The sequence below is a fragment of the Sturnira hondurensis genome, unplaced genomic scaffold (genome assembly GCF_014824575.4).
Source record: "Sturnira hondurensis isolate 20B ecotype Veracruz unplaced genomic scaffold, ASM1482457v3 Scaffold0009719, whole genome shotgun sequence".
NCBI lineage: Eukaryota > Metazoa > Chordata > Mammalia > Chiroptera > Phyllostomidae > Sturnira > Sturnira hondurensis.
Genome location: NW_028082350.1, coordinates 15,424,524 through 15,449,182, shown reverse-complemented (window position 1 = coordinate 15,449,182; position 24,659 = coordinate 15,424,524). Strand labels below are relative to the sequence as shown.

The following is a 24,659-nucleotide window of genomic DNA, read 5'->3' as shown; positions in this document are numbered from 1 at the left end:
TGGTCATCTCATACTAGAGAGAAAGGGCTACCACCCCTCCCCTTCAAAGTCCTCCCACAAAGAGTGGAAAGACCAGCAATACTATGGAAAAATGAGCTGAACATAAAGATAGAAAGGTCTTCAAAAAACAGACACAAATTACGCTGTGAAGTATGAAAAGATTTTCACCTTCCCTTATTTTTAGAAAAAAACACAGCTTACAGGACACGGAGAGGACGTCCGCCTCAGAGCCAGACCGATGCCCTGAGAGTGGGTTCCCTCCCCCACCCTGAACGAGCAGAACAGCAGAGAAAACCCGCTACAGGTTTGCACACTGGACGGCAGGCGGCAAGGATCTATCGCCCCTGGAGGATGGGGGGCTGGAAGAGCCACATGCCTGCCCCTGCCTACTGCAAGGAGGGGCGTCTGGGCCCGGGCAGAGCCTGCTGGTCACGGGCAGTTGAGGGGAGCAGAGCCAGGAGCCCAGGGAGGCCACGGGCAGGCGCCCCCATCTCTGGGGCAGAGAACTGGAGGAGGGCGCTACAGAGAGAGAGGGCTCGAGTTCTGGGGATGCACCACGTCTTCACCGGGAGAAAATTAGCCAGGAGAAACAGGTGCAGAAACAGCACTGGTGACGGAATTAGCAAAGGCATGCGCACAGCTATTATAAATATGCTCCATATGCTCAAGAAGGTAAGGAAACATAAACACGATGAGCGCAGGAATAAAATACACGAATAAGACCTAAATGGAGCTATTAAATATGAACAATACATAAAGTAAAAAAATACTAATAGGAGTTAAAGCAGATTATCTGGGAGTAAGCAAAAGTAGGTTTACAGTCGTTTGTATGGAAAGATAAATAATACACTCTCAAGAATAAACTGTTTTATGTACTCACAACACTACCTGCTCTTGCCCACTCCTGTATACTACAGAAGAAAAAGATCAGTGAACTTGATAACACAGCAATACACAACATGCAAAATAAAATGAGAAAACAAAGGCAGAAAAGTCACCGAGCATCAGTGGCCTGTAAGACAGTGCCAAGCAGTCAGAAATAAAATGCGTGTAACTGGAGTCCCAGAAAACAGAAGGTGAGGAGAGGTAAACAATGTATGAAGAACTAATAGACAAAATTTTCCAAACCCGATGAAAGTAAACTCGCAGTCCCAAGAGTCCCTGTAAACCTCAAGCAGGAGAAACAGAAAGTAAGCTGTTACGAGGTGTATGATTATCAAATTGGTAAAAACATCCTGGAAAGAAAATTCTTCGAAACAGCAGACAGACACACAACATACACAGGATCAAAAAATAAACAAACACTCTCCATCAGAAATCATGCAACGGGAAAATAACAAGGTCCCCATTTCGCACTGGCGCAGGGTTTCAGAGGGACCAATGCCACGTGATACAAAGCGCCAGTGATGCCACAGGAGGACCCTGGGCCAGGGTCTTGGTGCTTCCGTGCAGGGTGACGCCCTGATCCTGGGAGAGCTGCCAGGTCATGGCCAGGTCCACAGCCACGGGCGCCCAGGGCACAGGCTCCGCAGCTGCGCCACCTGTATCTTCTTGTGGAATTATACCGGCTGGTGCCCCTGCCAACGTGAGGCTGTGGTGGCAAGTGTCCCCTCCCCCGTTCCCAACTTCACCTGGGCCGCACCTAACGTTTCACCATATGACGGTGCCTGGTGCCTACGGGCCTCTTTTGTTGTGGAGGCACTTGGTCCTATTTTATTGGGTTTAATTGTAAAGAGACTGATTTTTTAAAAACCAGAGCCCTTTCATCATCTGCCAAAATGATCCATTGTGTGCCTTTTCCCTTTACCCACTTATATAATGAACTGTAACACGAGTATTAGTCTTACTGATAACAACACTTGTATTCCTGGAACGAACCACATTCAGTCATAGTACAAGGGGGGGGACCCCCAAAAAACCAAAAGTATCTTTCTGGAAGCCTTGTAGTACAGGCTTCCCCCACTAGGTGAGGGTTCTAGGAACCCATCTCCATTTGTGGATCAGCTGGTGTTACTGTGAGAGGCTGCATTTCGCTTGTGAGCTTCCTTTTTTTTGAAGACTCTTTTAAAGCTTCACCCACTTTGTGATGGGAGATTTACGAGCACATCTGTCCACAGGGAGCTGAGTGTTCAGTTTTTGGCCAAAAACAGAATGACCCCCTATGTCCTACCTTCCCTAGTCACTGGATCTCACCTGCAGTGACTTTTTTTTTTGTTTCCCAGATGAAAATGTCCTCAAAGGAAAATGTTTTGCTGATGTGGAAGAGGTGAAACAAACAAATAAAAAAGAACCCAGTAGAAGCACTAAAAGGCATCCAAATTGACGAGTTCAATAACTGTTTTAAAGAGTGGGAAAACCATCTCAATTGGTGTACTGCCTCAAATGGAGAGTGCTGTGAAGGTGACTGGCATTTCAACATGTGAGAATACAGTTTTTTTATAAATAAATTTCAGGGTTTCTGCCCCCCCCATATAAGCTCATGTTATAGTAGGAAACTCTCTTTTCACTAGTATTTTATTTATAATTTCAGTGTTAAGATTTATAATATGTTAAGATTTGCCTTACTTTCCTTTTGGGGGAATTTAGCATTACTGCTAGTTATCTTGGCTTTAAAAGCAATCTGAATGTTCCCCCACCCCACATCATTATCTAAATAATTAAAAGAGAATTAGGATTTCAGGCTGCCTGTAGAAAACCTCTTCAACACACAACTTTACTGGCACTTTTATTAGAGAGTAATTTTCCCAAACTTTAAAAAATAATTATAGCCTATTATGTTTTTCTTCCCTCTTCTTGGGTCAATTTTATATCATCCTTAAAAAAATTGTTTCCAAATAGATCTAGCCTCATTTGAGACTTAAATACTGAGAGCAAACTGCTGAGAAAAGACATGTAAGAGACACGGAAACCGGAATGCAGAGGCGGGCTTGGCAGCATAAGCAAACCTGAATGCGAAGGGAAAAGGAATACGGCTGGCTAACCAGAGCAGCCTCACAATAAAAAGGGCGGCACACTTTCCGAGTCCCTGCTTCCTAAAGAGTACCCTTCATGGGTTCTGAAACACAGCTTGGCTGGTTAGAAAATTCTTTAGTTGCATTTTTTGGTCCACCAAAACTGCCTAGCTGTTGAATCATTAACTTTGGAAATCTCATGTGGTCGAAAAGAAACTCATCAGCCTCATTCCTCTTTGGTTGTACATGACCTCCTTTTTTTTCTTTCTTCCCTTGATGTTTGGGAAATCACTCCTGCAATCCCTAAAAATTTAGCAGGAAATTTTCCTATAACATGAGCTCTTTCCATCTCCAGCTTCCTGTTTTCATTCATTCTAAACAAGTTTACTACCACTTTTTAAAAACAGCCTGTACTTTGCATAGCTGTTGTCTTCTCTGTAGAAACCAGTTACCCCCTCCCCCCCACTGCCTTTATTTCCTGGGCCGCTACCTCCGCATTCCATGCAGTTTCCTCAAGCTCAATCTCCCTAGCTTCCTGGTCACATTTTCTGTATCGTTTACTTCTTGCTGCTTGTCATAGACTGTGTTCTACAAGCCAAATGTTTCTGCTCTTCTTTATCCTTAGCTTGGCCACTTTCCTTTTTAATATAACACCTTACTTTTGTTCTCCCACTACCCCCACCCAGATGTCATTTGCAGTTTAACTTTCTGGGCACAGTTCTAACTTTAGAACTGTTTAAATGTTTTTCTTAGAAAAATGAATTCTTCCAAATAGCACTTAACAGCTTTTTAATGCTGAAATATTTACATACGTTTCACGTGTGTTAATTTGTATTCTGGTAATTCTCGTTTGAGTAAGTGGAATTTTCTCTGGTTCTGCCTTTTAAACAGAAATGCAGACAGTTTCCCAGCTGACGGAACACTGCACGGTCCTCTTACAGGTCCACATCAATGTCCCCAACTCAGGCCACACTGGCACCGTCAGCAGGCTCAGTGGCATGGAGGGGCCTGGTGGGTGTGAGCCCCTTCTCTGTGTCACCTCTCTCCAGGACTGCTGAGACCCCTCCTAGGGTCAGGGCCAGCCCCACTCCAGCCACGGCTCCATCCGTCCGGCACTGCCAGGGACTCTCTGTGACCGCGCATAAGCTAACTGCGCACTCTCAGGTTGGCCAGACTCCAAGATAAGCTGAGTCAGAATGAAACCCAAACTCACCACCATTTTTGTTTAGTGGGTCAGCACATGCCTTTTTCTGTTCCTGCAAGTTGGTAATAACCTTGCTTCATGACTCTAATACAAGATTTGTTCCTCCACAAGGAAAACAGGTCAGCCCAAAGAAAACTAGCATGACCACAAACGCTCTCCCCTTCAGGTCTAGTGCAGCTGGGCCGAGGCTTTCCTAACTGCTCCCCAGCGTCTCAGTGTCCTCCCCTCTGTGCCAGCACAGAGCGTGCACCAGACACTCCTGCGCACACCTGACCCCAGGCTCACCCAGTGTCAGTGTGTTTTGGTTGCAGCATCTGCTTAGACACCCGTTTCCACTGGTTCTTGTAAATTATTTTGGTAGATTTGGAAGAAAATAATGTAATAAAACATTTACCTTATCATTTTTTTTCAAAATCAACTCACCTAATTTAATGATTTACACACAGACTCGGCCTACACATTTGCGATCCCAGAGACACGCACTGCGAGTCACCCCCCGAGGGCGGTGTGGCCGACAGCAGGAGCTCAGCCTCAGTGCACTCTCTCCTGGGAGACACGTGAAACACGCCCCGCCCACCAACCAAGTACTTTTTACGAATTTCAGTGCCACATGACAGCAGCGCGTACGTATGTACGTAAGTACTTTACAACACCCATGCATGTTCTAAAATGCTAACCTGTTTACCTTCATCTTGCAGTTCTCCTATAGAAAAATCAAACAATTTTTAATATAAAAGGTACTAGGAAAGACAGCGTAGAATGAAAACAACAATCTCTAGTACGTAAATCACACTAAAATTTGTTTGCAACTCTAGTTAAGACAAAAAGTGTGCCATAATACATATGGTATCATAGGCACTGCAGACAAACAGGCCCAAATTCTAATCTTCACTCTGCTACTCACTGACTAAATGACCTGGAAACATTCACTTCAAGAGAGCTTTAGATTCCTCATACAGAAGATTAAGATGCTAAGTCCTACACTTTCGTGAGTGTTACAAGGTCTGAATGAGGTAGTGCAGTACTGGGCATTGTGTAAATTTACATAACTGTAAATGGTACAGTTAGGTACAGAGTTCACACACAGTGTGTGTGGGGGTCTGCACTCTGATCGCTGATCTGCACACAAGAGTGAGAGCACCATGCCAAGTGTAAGTTCACACCTCAAGCCCCCTTAAAAATTAAGAAGTCAGTCCTAAACTATAAAGTTTCTTATTCTGGCCGAGGAGACTACTGTCACAAAATTATGGTACATTTCACTCATCATTTAATTAATGCCTTTGTCTTACTTACCAATGCTTTTTAAATTAAGTCCCCATGAGCAGAAAGGAATAACAAAAACATGTACCTGAGACACTAAGAGACAGTTCACACTGGGAAGGATGCTACCACAACTAATTAGCCAGTGGCTAAGCCAGAAGCCAAACCTGCCATCAGCGCCTGACGACAGCATCAGGACCAGACGCTCCCCAGGGACGGGGGCAGATGTGTGCAGAGCACGGCAAGCAGGGATCCATTCGAAGGAAGACTTATTATTTCGAGCAATCACAGAGCCCTGACCGACAACCAACCGCTATTAGAGATTCCCAGAACAAATGCAAGTCCCAGTTCTTAGAAACACCGGAACACACGCGCACACACATCACACACACAGCCAAGCCCCCCGCCTCCCTGCATCAAGGACAGCTGTTTCGGAGGGACCCAGCCCTCTGAGTCACCGAGGAAAGAGGCGGCGCGGTGGGACGTCCTACTGCAGTCCCTCTGCAGCTTCCACTGGGCTTTAAAGTCACGTACCATGTTCGTTCCGTGTCACAACACCGCAGAGGGCTGCTTTATCACCAGACTGTTTCCACGAAAACATTTAAGTAAAATCAATGCTTCAGAAAGAAATGACATGTGCACCCCACATTTTCGTGAATCTTCTAAAATACCAAGAAGTGCGTTCTTCCAGAAAATGAGAATCTAAAGCCAACATTATCAACTTAAGATAACCTGGACATTATTTCCTTGAAGTAGAAGGAAATATTACATCATTCCTATTACATAATTAAAGAAACAGTGAATGAACTTTTCTATTTTCCAGAATATTTATCAGAGTAAACTTGACTCACGATCTGATGTGCGGGAAATCCTCTTCAATTTTGCTTCCTGTGTTTTTGAAAATTTGGAGTGCAGCTTCTGCTACTTTTTCATCATCCATTTTCAAACAAGCCAGGAGAGATTCAAACGTTTCAGCAGAATGAAACGAGATGGGATGTGTAAATGAGAGTACCTAAAAAATCGGTCATAAAAACGATCTGTAAACCCTTTTCATCTCTACAATATAAATCTAAACTATTATGTAGTAGAAATACAAAATCAAGTACAAAAGTAATATTGTGCTAACAAGTAAATGAGAGCGCTGTAACATTTAAAATGTGCTTAAATGTTACAGCAGTATTCTTGTTTAAGACTGTATAATCCAAAGAACTCATTTTTTCAAAATTAAATTGTTAATATAATTTTACTTAAAAATAATTTGGATTCCAGTTAATTTTTTTAAGGGAAATGAGGGTAGGCTAAAAAAAGACAAAAAAGAATTTAACAAAATATATCTGTTTCTCTAAATAAAGGTCATTAGAGTAACTAGCTAATAACATTTTGGGGGGAAAAATAATCTAGGGAAGTAGAATACCAGCTAGTAAAAGGTGTTATAAGGTTACAATAATCAAGTCAGCATGGTACTAACATTAGAAGAAACATAAAATAGAAAAAGAAAGTAATAAATAGAGACTAGTACATATAGAAACTTAGATTATACAGAGTATAATAAATTATAGAGAAAACAGCCCTCGCTGGTGTAGCTCAGTGGATTGAGCACAGGCCTGTGAAGCAAAGGGTCGCTGGTTCGATTCCCAGTCAGGGCACATGCCTGGGTTGCAGGCCAGGTCCCCAGTAGGGGACACATGAAAGGCAGCCACACATTGATGTTTCTCTCCCACTCTTTTTCCTTCCCTTTCCCATTCTCTAAAAATAAATAAATAAAATATTTAAAAAAAATTATAGAGAAAAAAAGAGAAGATAAATGAGAATGAGTGGGATTTTTAATGAATAGTCTTGGTAAAACTGGGTAGTTATTTGGAGAAAATCAAATTGGACCACTCCCCAAAACATACAGTTTTGAAATAAATTTCAGATAGGTTATGATTCAGGATTTAAAAAACAAAAATAAACAAAATTCTTTGAAAATCATGGGACTTATTTTAAAGCTTAACTGGACTCAAATGTGGAATGTAAAAACAAGTGAGAAGTAGAAAAACACATTATGCATAAAGGTCAAAACAAGCAGTTATTTGGAGATGTGCCGGTAGACACACGGGTAGCCAGGGATGGCAGAACCCGAAAGAAAAGAAGCAGGAAGGCAGAGAGCAGGACGACACAGTCGGGGGAGTGGGGGCGGGGACGCTCGAGGGGCTCCAACGGGGCCCCTGACACGCCACCTTAGCACTCGGGTTTCCTCCCACCGGTGCTCCTTTCACCAACACACTCCACAACTTACTTCGCATGTAAATAGAATGCACTTGTACTATCAAACACGTCCGATAAAACAGCAAGAGAAATTGAAAAGCTCAAAAGATCGAGATTTCAGCAGAAAATGAACAGAGAACAAAAATAATGAACCCTTCGTAGGGAAAACACTAATGACTGACACAGGAAAGGTGTACCTTGCTAGTACACCTCTGCAATAACTATGCAAGTTAAAAGCTTATTTTTGCTTGTAAGATTAGGAAGTTTCTTAAGGACCTTAGTAAGAGATGTCAGGGGTATTTACCTTAGTACTGGTTATAGGCATAAAATGTAAAATATCTAAATATCCGGCAACAGAGAAACAGATGGAAGCATTACGACACTCCAAAAGTGAATCACTACTTCAAAACACGTTTGTTGTTTCCACTGTGAGCCAGACACTCCGCTAAGAGCCCATGTGTGTAATCTCGTGCAGTCGTCAGTGAGGTGAGTACTGTTCCGATCACTGTGCACCACAGATGAGGGCGTGAAGGCCAATCACTAGCCCAGACGCACACACCTACTAACTGACAGCCAAAAATCAGATGCTTTTGACATTCTTAAAAAGTCTTAAAAAACACTAAAAAAAAAGCTTAGATTTTAGTAAGAAATAGTCAAGATATAAAATTGTACATTCAGTCTGACCTGAACTCTGTAAAAATTAAAGATTAAAAGGAATAAAAGAAACTAATATTTATGAATATTATGAATGTTGCTCTTTATAATTTCACATTTACTAAGTTGTCAACAATTAACCAATGTTTTTATAATCAGCATAAGGCAGTAGTACATTAGCTAACAAATGATAAAACGGAGTTTGAGAACGAATTTGTCTCCTTCCAGGATAGAGCAAGCACCTTCCTTGCTCATTAGTAATGAAATATTCAAATTAGAATCAACCATTTTAACATAATTGATACTAGGCTATAATACACAATTTAAAACTAAAGGTGGCTAGGTTAGTTGGAATATTGTCCCTATACACAAAAAAGTTGTGGGTTTGATCCCTGGTCAGGGCAAAATTGGGAGGCAACCAATCTATGTTTCTCTCTCTCTCAAACACATCCTCACCCTGGCTGGTGTAGCTCAGTAGATTGAGCGCAGGCCTGTGAACCAAACAACTGCAGTTTGATTCCCAGTCAGGGCACACGCCTGGGTTGCAGGCCAGTTCCCAGCAGGGGATGCACGAGAGGCTACCATACATTGATATTTCTCTCCCTTTCTCCTTCCCTTCCCTTCTAAAGATAAATACATAAAATCTTTAAAAAATAATAAAATAAAAAATAAACACATCCTCAGGTGAGAACTTTAAAAAACAAAAAAAAACCCCACAATCCTACAAATAAATTATTTATTGGGTTGGTCAAAAAGCCCATATGGTTTTTTCCATAAAATAAAAGACACATTTTTCATTTTTGTGAATAATGTTATTCACTTATATATTTTATGTCAGCTATCTCCTATATGGTATAAAGTTGACTGTTCTTAATTAATGTCTTGATTTGATCTACCAACTTCAACTGGTCTACCCAACCATGACCGTCGGCGAGAAATCTCCAGCACGCAACTTTGCAAACCACTCTGACACATCTCATCCGTCGCAGCCCCTTCTCCATGCAGTGTACATCTTTTGTGTGTGTGTTTCAGTTGCGTTTTCTATTTTTCTTAAAATAATAAAGCATATTATGCCAAAAACACTGCATATTTTCTTCCATCTTCAATATTTTGAAAATGACTGCACAAAAAATACAATTTTGATAAGATTTGTTGGAAAATGCACGCTGATATGACAGCTGTCACAGTACCCTCTAACAAAATTGCTCCAAATGAAGTTAAAGACAACTGTTACTAGACCCATTTTACGGGAAAACCAAACTTTCTGGCCACCCCAATCCATAAAAAGGACGGAGAAATTTTTCCTCTAGGTTCCATAATCTCAAGGGGCATGCTTACTTACCTTCAGCAGTTCCAGGCCTGCCCTGATGGCCTGGTCAGTCGGAACGCCCTCATCTTCATCGTCTGCCGTCCCATCGATCGATTTGTTCACTTGCTTAATGAGAGCACTAAAGAAAGATTTAAAAAAAGAGTCATTTTTAACTGTACCTTATTAGCAACGCCTAAAAAGAGTCCTAAATATTTTCTAAATAGTGCATATCCAAACCAGATACAAATTTGATTTCCTAAACAGTACTGTACTTTGAGATGCTTCTTTTCAAAACCAGTATTTTCTTTTGTCCATTCAAATGCGTCAAGATATTATTTCATTTGCTATTTATTAATGTCTATATTTTTATTCTTGTAATTTCCATGAAAGGCTTATGCCCAAACACATGAATGACAGAGGTTTTCTAATTATCTCAGGTTCACAACTTCTCCAGTAAAAAGAAAATACATGCTGACGTGGGAGATAAATGACAACATGAGGCACTTTTGGACCATCCCATAAGCATTCCTGTGTGGCAGACGCGCTGTGAGAGGCAGACACGCCGAGGCCTGCTGCCACTGAAAGATGTAGGAAGACCCAGGTAATGGACACATGATAATGTCTCACTGGAACGTTGAAATCGATCAAAAAAGAAACATGTTTCATCATTTTCTTCTAAAAACAAGCTTATGTTATCCTTAAAACAAACATTTGTAAGTGCATTATCAATTATCTAAAATAATTATTGACACTGGTATTTTTCTTTATAAAGAAACACAAACACTAGGTTAAAGACATAATATGTATCAAAATACGGGAAAATTCATTATCCAATGGCCTCTAGTAACTTTACCAGATCTGCGCTTCTACAAAAACACTATGCACTCGAATTTAAGGTCAAGCTAGGAGTCTAATGCATTTGTCTCCCTGCAGGAACCTTCTACATTTATCGCCTCCTTAACAGTTGGTACCTTTGAGGATATTTTTCTCTCCTTTTCTACCCATTCTCCCCAATGAATCAATTCTCATAGCTCTAACTACCCCAGATAAAAACCTTCAGCCTGAATCCGATCCCCACCATTTTCAACAGCCCCAAGATTTTCTTACCTAGGTGTCATTGCACAGGAATAAAAAATATCACATATCCAAAATTAAAGGCACTATTTAAGAGCATGAAGCTCTCAGTCTAAGTGAAGAAAAGCCAAAAAGAAAACAAACTAATAAATAATATGATAATCAAGGAATAAGGACTAGAAAAAAAGCCAAGACCAGAAGTAAAGGTCTTTTACCAAGAATAGTTAGACAAGCCCTGGCTGGCATAGCTAAGAGGATTGAGCGCGGGCCTGTGAACCACACGATCGCGGTTCGATCCCCAGTCAGGGCACATGCCTGGGTTGCAGGCCAGTTCCCAGTAGGGGACACATGAGAGGCAACCACACATTGATGTTTCTCTCCTTCTCTCTCCTTCCCTTCCCCTCTAAAGATAAATAAATAAATAAATCTAAAAAAAACAGATATTTCTGAAAAGGTACAACTGAGCCCAAAACCTCAGAATAAGAGCTATACATACAAGTCTGTCAGTAAAAGTACTGACCAAGAAAACAAAAGAAATCAACTACAATTATGACAAAAAATACTACGTTCAAATAATCAGTAATGCTTTTCTATCTAATCCAAACTCATCTAAAATATAGAGGGGGAAAAAAAACCTACTTACAAATGACAAGTCAAATATATAAAGTAAGTAGGAATAAAAAGTTTTAAATGCACACAATCTGTATATAAATTCTAAAATTAGATGAAGGTTGCATACAGATTCAAATAAATCAAGGCAAGTATTTTCCTAAGATGGAAATGCAGTATTATACAAGAGACATTTTTCACTAAATCTCTAAATATCTCAAGGGAATACAACTTAGTGTGGGATAAGATTCACCAAACCCATTTTATGGCTCATCTGAAAAAATAAATTAACATCTTGGAATAACCTCTAAATTTTAAGGGGGAGGGACAAAAGAACTTTGTTAATGAGATAAAAATGTACAATAAAAACCTCAAAACACAAAGGAACCCAAGTGACAATGTAGTAAGAGTCCAAATCATATGAAAATTTATGCTGTAATAAGGAAATATTTCAAATAAAATGGGAACGAATACAACTTTTTCAGTAGGCAGAGTTAATAGCTAGCACATGCTTAAAAGAATGAAGCTCTAACTCTACCTTATACTACAATAAATTTCAGAGCAATTGAAGATTTAATGTCAATTAAATCACTTAATACTAAAAGCAGAAATAAAAAAGACAATAGGTTTATTTATATAATTTAATATTTATTAATGTCAGATAAAAATGTTAAAGTCAATCGAACTGGGTTAATAGCCTTATTTTATAAAGCATAGTTATAATTAATAAGAAAAAGACCATTCTTCCAAGTCCCTCACAGAAAAATATAAACTTCAAATAGCCAAAAAATACATGGGGGGGATGTTCAACTTTATGAGTAACATATTTTATTTTAAAAAGAGTACTTACCTAGAGTGCTGGGGTGGGGTGGGCTGGGATGGGGATAAAAGGCAGAAAACTGTACTTGAACAAAATTACAATAAATTTTTTTAAAAGTACCTACCTATTGACCTAAAAAAGATGGCAAAAACTGAAAACAGCAACAGCTACTAGTGGGAAGAGTGAGGTGGACTGAACACCCCGAGTGTCAGTGGTGACGAAGAGTGGGACTTCTGGAAGCCTACTTAGGGGGTGGCTTCCCCAGGGCCTGGAGCCGGACTTCTGGGGCTGAGTGTCACCTGCCACCTCCCGGCAGTGGAGAAGGCACTCAGCACCTGTCTAACTCCCTGTCCCTATCTGTACGGCAAGAGCAGCAGTACCCTCGCCTCACTGAGTCAGGAAGTAACAAGTGCAAACTCGTGAACACTCAGAGTCATCCCCGGCCCATCACGCACACTCACTGCTTCCACCTGTTGTGACGTCAGCCTCCTTACACCTTCTCCACCTCTGTGACCCAACCACGAGCTAAAGCCAAAGACCTGTTTCATTCCTCAGCCTCTCTCTCACTGTTCGCAGTATAAATTATTCCTGAAAACTGTCTCCATCGGAACTTTCAAAACACTGCAAAAGTGCAGCGACTCTCAGCCGGCGTGCCGCAAGGATCTGTGAAACACAGGGCCCTGGCGACGGAGCCCGAGGCACGGCCTCTCTGCCCCCCGACTGCCGGGTAAAAAGACGACAGCAGCCAACCAAACAATAGCCATCGAGCATGAATGAATCAAAACTATACCTGTTTTTTTTAGATCAGCAAAAAATATATTTTGTTGGTGTGCAGAACTTTTGTCATTACTTTGTGTGCTACGAGATAAAAAAAGGTTGAAAATGGCTACAGTGACCTGGTTTTCCTGACGTGGGGTCCAGCCCACGGTCTCTGGACCCTCCCGCTTCCTCTGGGCGCCCTCTGGCTCCGAGGGGTAACCCGGAGTCAGCGCCCATCCAACTCCACGGCCCGATGCTTCGCAAAAACTCGCTGCTGCCCCCTAGGAAGAAGCGCGGCCGCGCTCGCCTCCTGGGGAACCGGCTCCCTGCACGCCCTCGAGGCTTTCCCACTGCATTCTCCCCCGTTTGGGCCTGTCTGGTACCTGAGACTCTCCCTTATCTTTACTGCCCACTTTCAGTAGAATGACCTATTTTTTAGGTTGCTCTTTAAAAACGCTTTCTTTTTAAAAAAAGACTCCTTCCTTTCCGTCCCACTACCCTCGTACACAGACAGTACGACAAGGCCTCAGCGGGGTGCCCCTCGCCCCCGCCTCCCCTGCACCCTCCGTCCATGCTTCTCCACAGACCAAAGGACCAGGTCGAAGCTCCGAGTCAGGTTGCAAATGCCGTCCGCAGCTGATCCCAGGGATGCTTCGGACCGTCTCAGGACACTCAACTGCCTCTCTGAGCTGCCGTTTGAACAGATGGCACGCGCGCCTACACCTTCTCCTTTTCAGCCCAGTCCGAGCTTGGCCGGTGCCACTCTCCTGGCCTAGAAGACCCCACGTCCCATCTCTGCAGAAACGGAGTCTCACCCAGTCTTCCTCTCAGGGGCAGTCATCTGACGCTACTGCACTAACTGTATGGAACTGTGATACAATCTCCTGATTAAGACTCTTCATTAAGTTACTAGACAGAAGGTTGCTGAAAAGAGCAGGCAGGAGGAATATGCCTTGCCAATACCTAACAGGCACTGCCTTGAAGGGAGAAGGCACGTAATACTTAATGAAATTCAGTCTGATTCAGATTGTTCCTCATACTAATGAGGAGAGTTACAGTTTTCTGTTTTGTTTTGTTTTTTTTCTCAAACTATACAGCCTCTTCTTCAAATGAAAATTGGTACAAGAGGAGTCAAAAGTGGCTAACATCTGATAGGTTGGCTATCTCCTGGTCACTTGGATGTATTGGCTCTGGGGCTTTGATCTTGTACTTCCATTTGAGCTATTTTTGGCGGCGGCGGCGGGGTGGGGTGGGGTCTGGTTGTGCCTGTTACGTAGTGAAGGGTGGGGCCTTAGGTGTTCACCAGTGCGGGACAACCCAGTCTCTGGGTTGTGACACTGTATGACAGACACATGGGCATGAACTAAAGGGGGGAAATGTGGGTGGGAGGGGGTGTGCAGGGTGGAGGGGGACGAAGGGGGAATGGAACAAGTGTAATAGCGTAGTCAATAAAATCTATTTTAAAAAATGACTAACAGATACCCAAAGTTGGGCCTCCCTGCATCGGGGTAGGGGCAAGTGGAGTGTAGGCCAAGAGCAGCACCCTGTCCCCTTTACGCCCAGCAGAGGTCCCCAGAGGGGCCTCACTGGGCACAGGAGATGCCATCGGTGTTCCTTACTTTAGATTCTAATGTACTTCTAGAGGGTACTACTGAGGACTAATAAATCAGTACACCACACATACACATACATATCTAATAATGAGTTCATTTTTTAACCAATTGAGACATTTTAGGAAACAGTTGAACAATAAAAAGAAAGTGCTCTCCAAGATGTCACAGTAACATCGAAGCTGAAACTTTAAAGGACGGTTGTTTTAAAAGTAACATCTTCGGTTCCCAAGAATCTCTGAGAACGCAGCACATGTTTCTTTACAGCACGTGCATCCAGTCTCTCCCTCCTGAGCAGACACCGCCATGTGTTTGCATCAGCCAACAGAAACAAGCCAACGCAAACAGGAATTCCGGGTACACCGGTAAGAGACAAAAACGAGGCTCAGACCGGCAATTTCTCACACAAAATAAAGCAGTGTTTAAAATTAAAATAAATAAAAGCAAAGATATACAGACGAGTGTGCACACACACTCAGGCACACATGCACCTCAGGCCACTGTGCACACACACCAGGCTGCACAGGGGCGTCCCTTGGCACAGGAGGTGCTCAGCAGTGACCCCGACTGAAGCATGAATGACACACGGACATAAAAATTCAGCGTTTCACATAAAATACCTGATAGATTCTGTATCTATGTGCACTGGAGCTATCCTCTCCAAGAGAAACTTGATCATTTCCAGGAAAGGATTTGTAGGCTGTTTGGGGTTGCCCAACTTCTTAGTAATTTCACGCTGTAATGTAGATTTTTAAATATTACAAAGGTATGTTTAAATAATTACATTAAAATGTTAAGAACTTACCATAATTAATACCATGTGGTACTGGTGCTAGAATAAATGAACAAACAGAAATTGAACAAGTCCAGAAAACAGACGAGGTTAAATTTACCATATGAGAAAGGTAACATTTCAGGTAGGGAAAAGTTGAAATAACTGCACAGACATTTAGAATGAAAACAGAGTGAGAGTAAAAACCTACACCAAAAGCATTTTAAAAGGATAAAAACAAATACTGAAGGATACAACCGAAAGTTGGGGGACAAACTAAATTTAGCAAACACAATTAATCACTAGGGGAACTGGCTGAGCTCCAGATTTGTGAACCGCACTGTGAAGGTTCCCGTTTTGTTACTTTGAGACAGAGCCAAGAACTCTTTTTTAAGCCCTTTGGAAGACACAGGGACAAGACAATAATAAAAACTGACATTCAACTGACTTGTGTTATAGAACGGAATTTTGTAAGCAGGACACCGAAGACAAAATCTTTGAAGAAAATGCTGATAGACTCATCTAGATGAAAATAAAATACAATTATGGCTACACTATATACTTGAAATGAATTTAAAAAAAGGGCAAACTGTAATTTAAAAATTAAATTTAAATTAAAAAACTATAGTATACACGGGACATCATAAAATGAAAGGGCAAACTACGACTGACAGAAGATTATCTGTGGCTTCATTACTACCCGCCGCCGTGACAGACTGCCAGATCAGTAAGATGCAAGACAAATATTCCAGGTAAACAGGCAGAGATTAGAAACAGAAAAGAAATATGCACAAATGAATGTGAATAGCTAATACACCCAGAGAGAAAAAAGGGTCAAAGGAATAGCAACCAAGAAAGAGAAATACGATAAAAATAACTTATGTTTTCATATGAGTTTTGTTTCCAAAAATGAAACTGGCCAATACTAAATTTATCCTTAAGAAATAAGCAAGATTGTATAAATTTACATTTCCCCATAAATACATTAAACTGCTCTTTAATCAAAAACTGGGGGAAAATCTGAACGTGTAACAAGTGGACTGCTCAATAAAGTACGCACACACATTCAACGGTCCACCACGCTGCTTTATCAGCACAAGACTGTAAAAGACTAATGAACATACGTGAGACGCACGAAGAGCTGTGTGTGTGTGTGTGTGTGTGTGTGTGTGTACAGAAGAGCAACAGCCTACGGGGGATTAGAGTACATTTGTACTGTTACTTTTGTGACTTTTTCTGGATCTTACATGAGGAATACACAGGACTTTGTAAAAGGGGCCAAAACAGGTGCGGGGGCCTCTTCAAACACCGGCTCCTTTCAGCGGTTCCCTTACCACACAGCCTTCAGCCTGTCTGCAGGAGCACGTCGGACTGACGAGCACTTCTAACTGTTTTCTGATCTTCTCATCATCTTCCAACACCTGTGTGAATTTCTTCATGAAATCCTGAGCCTTACCAGGATCTGGCAAATTTCCTTTAAAGTTCAATTAAAATAGAATTTAGAAATTTCTCAAATGAAAGATTAACATTTTTCATTATTGTTATTACTGGTTAATAAGCCTAACTTAGTCTACATGGGAAAAGACTGAACTGGCTCTTTCTAAATAACTCCTTGCAATACTTAAGGGCATTAAATGTCAACCTGAACAGTACCGACTTTATTATCCCCCCCCAGCTTGCTGCACAACTACTCTCTTGTAATTCCCAACAAGAGACTAGTCAGTTTTACCTTAAAGAAAGGAGCTTCTTGTACCCCGTTGTTTATTACCAAACCATCCAGACAACGACATACACAGGCACACTATGCTGCCTGGCACCGGTACACGCTGAGCAGTACGTCCCAGGTGTTACGTGCAGATATGCCATTATTGCACGAGAAGGGAGATAATGAACATTATATGACTCTCCTAATATGTCTATGTGTCAAAATACTTGTCACAGCTAATAAAATGTCACTCCCAGAATCTTTTTTTCTGTCTACTTAACAACTCTTACAGACAACCAGATAGATACTTCTAACAAAAATTATCATAAGAACTACGGGCTTTAATAGAAGTAGTAGAAACTCAAATCAATCTTAAAATATAATTATAGTGAATGTATTCTTCAAATTCATATACGACTTTGAAATTCCATTTTAATTCTTGGCTAGATCGTTGAATGTATTAAGAACAAATTCCCCCCTAAATACTTCACTGATAATCTTTTCATGGTTCTATAGTAGAAAATATCTACTGTATTATTTTTGAGTAATTTTGGAAAACACTTTACAGTTCCTCCATGAGGCCCAGGCATCACATTGAAGGTTACAATAAGGCCTACCATTAAACAAATGAAACGAAAAAAGAGATGGGGATGGAGGAGGGAGAGGAAAGGAGGAAGGGAGACAGGGAGGGAGGGACGAACGAGAGCAAGGAAACTTTGCGTCAGCCTTGCAGAAGGTATTTGACCATGGAAGCCTCTTTTCTAACAATGCTCCTGACTCCTGCAGGACACCAGCATTCTTCAGGACAGAATTTGGGAAATGCTGAAACTATTGGAAGAAGATGGATGTGGGCAGGGAACCGAAACAACACAGGCTATGATATCCTTTAGGGGTGTACCCACACCAAGTGCTGAGGAAACCGTTCTAAAAGAGCAGGAAGAGTATCACCTGCTGGAAATTATCCAGAGCAACCAAAATCAAGTCTACAGTTAACTGCCCAGGACTAAGCTACATTTTGGTCTTAAAGCCCTACTCATGCTGAAATTCTCACCACTCAGTCTAAAGCCCCGTGACGCAGGTCTTCAGTGTCTTAGCGCTACTTCGTACACTTGGTGGAACACTTGCTGACATCTCAGAAAACCATCTACCCATCCTTGTCACTGCCCAGTGGACAGCCCACAGGAGCTCCTCCCTGGGCGGTTCTCCTTCCCCACCCCTCGGTGCACATCACAGTGGCCTCCAAGGTGGCAGAACGTGAAGGCCCTGCGGAAATGGCCACCGTGACCTCGCCCTCCACTGCACAACCGAGATGTGCTAAACACTCCTTTCGTCTTTACTGGTCAATGCAACTAATATTTTATCTGAAATTACTGAAAGCAAAAAAGCAAATTAATATTTCTTTCAAAGAAGCCCTTTTGTAATTATTAGGTATATCTTTTATTCTAAATTTTGGCTCAAATGGAATTAGCTTCAGATAGATTTTCATTAGAGCAAGCAACACCAAAGCACAAATTCACTTTTAACAGTCAGCTAATGTAATACATTTAAAAATACATTTTTACATTTATTTATTTACTTCTAGAGAGAGGGAGAAGGAGAGGGAGGGAAGCACTGATCTGCCGCCTCTCACACACGCCCTGACCAGGGACCCAACCTGCAATACAGGCCTGTGCCCAGACCAGGAGTCAAACTGGTGACCTTTGGCTTTATAGGATGACCCCAAACTAACTAAGCCACACCGAACAAGGCAGTACTAAATTAAATTATTTCTCAAAAATAAATTTATATAAATCCTTTATCCAGCTCTTACCCATATCAACATACAAGAGAAAAATTAAAATTCTGTTGTATGTGTTGTGTGCAAAGTAAATAAAAATCAGGGAAAAAAGGGAAAGCTGAGACTAAGCTGTCAAAAATATCAATCAAAAACATTTTTGTCTTTTTCTATATTATCAGAGCCTAAAACAGAGCTCCGTGAAAAACTTTATCAGATAGAGATGTTCCAACTAAACCTTAAATTTTATATATAGTATTTAAAATAACTTACTTGTAATAACCATCACTTTCGAAAATATGGCCTTGACACTGGCATCTGTCTGAGAAGCACAGAAAAAAAGTACAAAATTAAAACTATTAGTACAATAAGAGTAGCCGTTATTATACTCTTCAGAAAATTCCACAAGTGCAGCCTGCGATGCTCCGGCCCACGCCCTGCCCACACTGCGGGCTCCCCCTCCCGCTGTGTTTGAACTCCAGACAGACTCAGTGAGAAGCGGAAGGGACGCAACACTCCACGTTGTCATCTCTCCCCTCACCTGCCACGTATGTCATCTACCAAACAGACAAAGAACAGACGGCAGCACCAACCTTTGGGACAGACAGATACCTTGTTTTTCTTCTTTACTAAAAAAACCAGGGCAACTAAATTTAGAAAAGAACAAGATAACCTGAAAGGTGGGTTTTCAAATTTTTACTCAGATCTTAAAAAAAATTTTTAAAGTTGAAAAGTACAATTTCCCCAAGAGGGCTAGTTATTTGCTGCATCAGGTTAGCATTACCCTAACATTATTCTAGAGAACGAACGTATTCACTACACTGTGCTACATGTAATGGTCTGCAAAGTCAGGTGTGTAAAGATAGTTTAAAGAATGCTACTTATCTGTTGCAGCAGGTGAATGTTATTTTCAAAAATGTCATTGGACAACAGTGTAAAATACAGAGCTGGAAAAACATTGGGTGAAAGAAATAAACCAAGTACACAAACAAACACACCATCCCGATTAAGAAGGTGCTTGCTGAGAGCAAGTGGGAGACAAAGCATAACAGAGGGTAAGAGTTAATTCCCCCAAATCCGGAACTTAAATTATTTGAATTTGGGAGAAAAGAGGTGGTATGGGCTTTCAGGAAGTTGATCCACATGAAAAAGAAACGTCATCAACAAAAGTACAATCCTGGAAATTACAGTCACTTTGAGGGACATGGAGCTAAGTAAGAATAAAATCTTAATCAGACTAAATAGTGAAGGCAAAAAATACACACTACTGATTAAGTATATTGAGTCTTCCCAGCAAAATAGGAAGAAATATAAACACCCAAAAGTTAAAGACAGCTTCATCTTTGTTCTAACTCAAACTCTATAATGTCTACTCTAGTTCTTGGTATACAGTGAATATTAAGTAACTCCTGTATTTACAGTGAGTGGGTTACTACAAATCACTCCAACAGCCAATGTTAACTCACTGATTTTTATGGCAAACGGGCAAACGCACACCCAGGAGAACTGGAAATCTCCCCTTCAGGTGAATCAGCTGCACTCTACTGACATCTGTCCTGGGAACTTGAGGGGAACACTATGAGGGGCGGGAGGGACTTTCCAGACCGGACTGAAAAAGCAATGAAAAGTAACACCATAGAGTGTTTCCTGGATGCAATTTAAAATGACCAGGCACACAGCCTTTCCGATGAATTATACGTTTCATATACTTACATCATTCCAAAAGAAAAATAAGTAAGAAACCTAGAATGACTCTAAAATGTCTAAAAAGTAAAATACATGATATGTCAACTGGATGCCTACCCCCATTACATTATAATTACGAACACCAAGAAGAACATTAAAATTACCATCACATTAATTGCAGTAAAAACACCAAGGTATTCACTCTGCACATGGAAACTGTCTAAAATGACAGGCTCTACAAAGATGACGGCAGCGTCTCGGTGCAGCTGGATCCAAGAACAGTCCCCCTCTACCAGCGATTCTCCCTTTTTCCAGGTGAAGCTCCGCCCCCACCCCCCACCCCTCCAGTTTGGGTGCATGGAGGTGCATTCCCTTCCTGTCACGTATCACCTTCTGCGGATGTAATAAATGTCAATTTGCCCGTGCAATAAGTTTCTTCCACATCTCAGTATTCTAAGTTAGAAATCACAGCTTTTAGAGTCAAAAACCGTTCCACTCAAATAGTTGCATCACACGCAGCAGCAATGATGAAGGCAAAACTTAACATCGAAGGGCAACTTTTCATTAGATTGAACTTACTTTGGGTTGCTTAATTAAGTCAAGCAAATCCTTTACTTGATGTCTGAGCAGATTTTGACATTTCCACATTTCATTCAATGCTCTGAAAAATAGGAACATGTAAATTTAAGTATCAGAGGGTAAAATCCTTCCAGAATATTCGACCTGTACTACTTTTTTTTTAGAGTTCATATTACAACAGGAGATGACAGGGATGAGTAAAAGTCACAGGACTTGGCAACTGACGACATATGCAGAAAAGAGAGGCATCTGCACCAACGGAAACGCATTAGCAGCAGCAGCTCTCCTTGCGTGTAAGGGCAGGGAAGTGAGCTAGCCCCGGTCGTACGGCTCGCCCGCCTCATCCGCCTCGTCCGCCTGGAGCGCGATCGCCCCTGCAGATGGAGGCTGTGGGTTCCGCGCTGGTCAGGGCGCAGAGGGGAAGCACCCAACGGATGCATACTGAGTGAGCCAGTCGATCTTTCTGTCTCTTTCCCAAGCTCTCTCTCAACAGCCTCCCCCCAAAAAAGATATAAAAAACAGGTAAGATGAATCATTAACTAAAATAGGATTGTAGGTCAAGGTATAGAAGTGACCGTAGAGACAGTGACCTTGAGAATAAAGGTGTATCTGGTGGGGATGGAGTGAGGTCCTGCAGAGCAGGCAGGCCGAGTGGGAGCACTGTCCTTAGACAGAACGACGGCACGTACTGTACCATACATGTCTGTAGTATTTTGTATGGTGTTATGTTACACACTATGTGTTTGGGTAATCTTGTATAAAAATGAAGGTTTTTAGTATGGTAAAAATTCTGATGTCCTCTCAATACTTTCATTGTTCTCAAGCAAGAATTTAACGCTAATAAGAAATTACATAGGTGCTCAAGAAAATATATCTAAGTCACAGATAGCAGTTAATGTCATTGAAATACTAAGTTGTGGAGTATCAGAACCCCCACATATTTTAAAACTTAAAGAGGAGAGTTTCCAAATCCAAACAACGCCCCCCGCGATCGTCCCCGACCACCCGCACCAGCGCTGACCCCCGTCCCCCACACACGGAACACCACGGCCAGACGGCAGAGGGACACCGCCTCTCTTCTCTGATAGATCAGACCTCGACAAAGCGTCTCCTGTTTTCACCTCCTCCTTTGCTGTGTTTTATAGAAATACCCGTGGCTTTTTAAAAAGACACATTACTTCAAACACGGCACTCAAACTCCACTGGGGAAGTTACTTCCGAACGGCACTGGCAGAGCTGCTGTGCGGGGCATTTTTCACCCCGAGTGGAATCTAGCGCAACCGCACCTCACTGTCTCCACGTCACTGCAGTTCCACGCGACCTTTACTCAGCACACTTTAAGAATGCAATCTTTAAGAGACACGTGACAACAACCAGAGGACTGGAAAACTCGAACAGCCAAGAGGTACGTGATTAAAATACTAATTTTCCGAAGGAACAGCAGTCATCTGAGAACTGCTCCCGAGCTTCCAAGGCAGTGGATTCTGTCGCGTGCTGTACCTCACCTGCACTCTCCCAGGGGCCTGCACCTGGGAACGGGCCTGCACTCAAAGCGTCAATGACTTTACCTAGCACATTCTCTTACCGATTCAAAGAAGAAATCTTACTCGATTCTACACCTGATTATAACCTATTATCACTACAGCCTAAATTAAAAAGGAATTACCATCTTTAATTGCTTACAAAAATCCATGTTAATCATGCTGAAAGCAGTCCTTCCTGGAAAAAAACTGCTGTATATTTTACTGACCGGCCATTTAAACAAAGTTTACATTACACAAATTGTTGCCATTTAAAAAGTCCCCCCCCCCCCACCGTAAAAGTCGTACAAGTCACCCCACGGAACAGACCGGAGGCACACCGCGCAGGGAGACCTACTTCACGGCATTGGAGTCCAGCGTGGCGTACAGGTAGTACAAGCACTTCATCCGCTCCGCCGTCTCCAGGTTGTGGGGCACCATGTACTGGGCGAAGATCCGCTCCACGAGCAGGCTACGGAAGAGCAGAGAGGAGGCGCTGCCTTGTTGGTTAAAGTGGGCGCTAAGTTTGTACATACAACTTCAAACACTTAAGAAAAACACAGGAAAGAAAGTTCTGCTTTCAGAGTGGAAAAGAAAGGCACAAATCAAAGATTCCTTCCTGTGAAAACAGGGGCCACTCAACAATACTGTAATAACTATGTATGGTGCCAGGTGGGTACCTGAAATATCAAGGGACCCTAACCACTACACTGTACCCTGAAACTATTACAAAAGAATGTTGAATGCAAACTGTAATTTAAAAAAAGAAAAAGAAAATAATAGGGGGCAAAAAAGAATTTAGTTGGAGGCACTAGAAATACCACTGTACCCAGCTAAGATAACTACTTCTGCATTACTCTGGGAAGGTTATATATCAAGAGGTCAAATTTCTTATCTAAAAAATAAAGTGTTAGGAAAAACCACACCAGGTCCTTCAAAATGACAAATTCTAAACATCTGTAAGCTAAAACTATAACAAATTTTTAAGATATTTCGAAGTTTCATAGTGTCTATGACGAAAAATTATCTTGCTAAAAGTATAAAAAAGTTCTACTGAGTCATAATGCAAATCCTTCACGAATTGATGCTGTACACTCAAAAAGTCTAAAGACTTCAATTTTTATAAGATAATAACTGAAATTGCTTAGAGTATAATGTTGACCTAAGACACTCAGTCTCTAGGATTTACAGGTCTCCTAATTACTCAATGGTCAGGATACATACGAAGTCTAACCTTACACTGGAATAGAAAAATAGAAAGATCATATTCAGATGTGTATATACACAAACCTATAAACTGTGTTTTTAACTGAGTAGACATCATTTTATTTAAAATGTCTATAATCCAAAGGGTTTATTTTCATTTAAATCTTACTGGAAAAATTTTTATTTGAAAAATAATTGTGATCCTTCTAACACAATTACCTAAGAAACAAAATGTAAATTATAATTATATACATTCCTACTTTTAAATATTATTCTGTTCTAAAATAATACATAAAAATGAACATAAAAGCTGTATCTATCTGTAAAGTTACATGCATACTACTGCTTCATTTACGGCTTTGAAGGGAAGAAAACTCATCAGTCTGTACCTTTACTTGACGCTGTTAATACTGAGGAAAGAGCTTAAAATTAAAAAGAAAACACTTTGCCCAGAAAGCAGATCAACAACAGTTACACAACCACCCAAGTTGTACACACAGCACCTGGAACTCACCGATCATCGATGCTATTTTGGTAATATATATGCAGCAGTTTGTCCTTGATCCATGAAATCTGCTTTGCAGCATCCTTCCCAGCTGCTGACTGCAAAGCGTATTTCTTATAAATCTGGGCAAGTCCCATCATGGCTTCCTTGCGCACTCTCCACTTCAAACAAAGCACAGGCACTTACTCGTAACATAAACATGCTTCCGTTACATTAACTCAGGAAAGTCTAGATTTCTAGTTTATAATAAACTTTACACAGTTTATTTTCATCAAACCTAAGTTAGTGGGTATCAATTAATAAAGAAGAGATAAAAACACCACTATCATTTAAATACACCTACTATGTGAAATATAAATATATTGGCATGCATAAGGAATTTTAATGCTTTGGTATCTTAAACCCACCACCTACC

At 41.3% G+C, this 24,659-nt stretch overlaps 1 protein-coding gene across 2 annotated transcripts in view; it reads right to left on the bottom strand.

Annotated features, from left to right (window-relative positions):
• The window catches only part of PDS5B (PDS5 cohesin associated factor B), a 140,552-nt gene that overhangs the window by 44,015 nt on the left and 71,878 nt on the right, over positions 1-24,659 (bottom strand). For both annotated transcript variants that reach the window (XM_037057639.1, XM_037057640.1), the window contains exons 12-19: positions 24,254-24,405; positions 22,892-23,005; positions 21,014-21,095; positions 19,022-19,070; positions 16,604-16,743; positions 15,118-15,233; positions 9,659-9,764; positions 6,267-6,427 (exon numbers count right to left, since the gene is read on the bottom strand). In XM_037057639.1, coding sequence (XP_036913534.1) covers positions 6,267-6,427; positions 9,659-9,764; positions 15,118-15,233; positions 16,604-16,743; positions 19,022-19,070; positions 21,014-21,095; positions 22,892-23,005; positions 24,254-24,405 — 920 coding nt within the window. The remainder of the gene's footprint in view (positions 1-6,266; positions 6,428-9,658; positions 9,765-15,117; positions 15,234-16,603; positions 16,744-19,021; positions 19,071-21,013; positions 21,096-22,891; positions 23,006-24,253; positions 24,406-24,659) is intronic.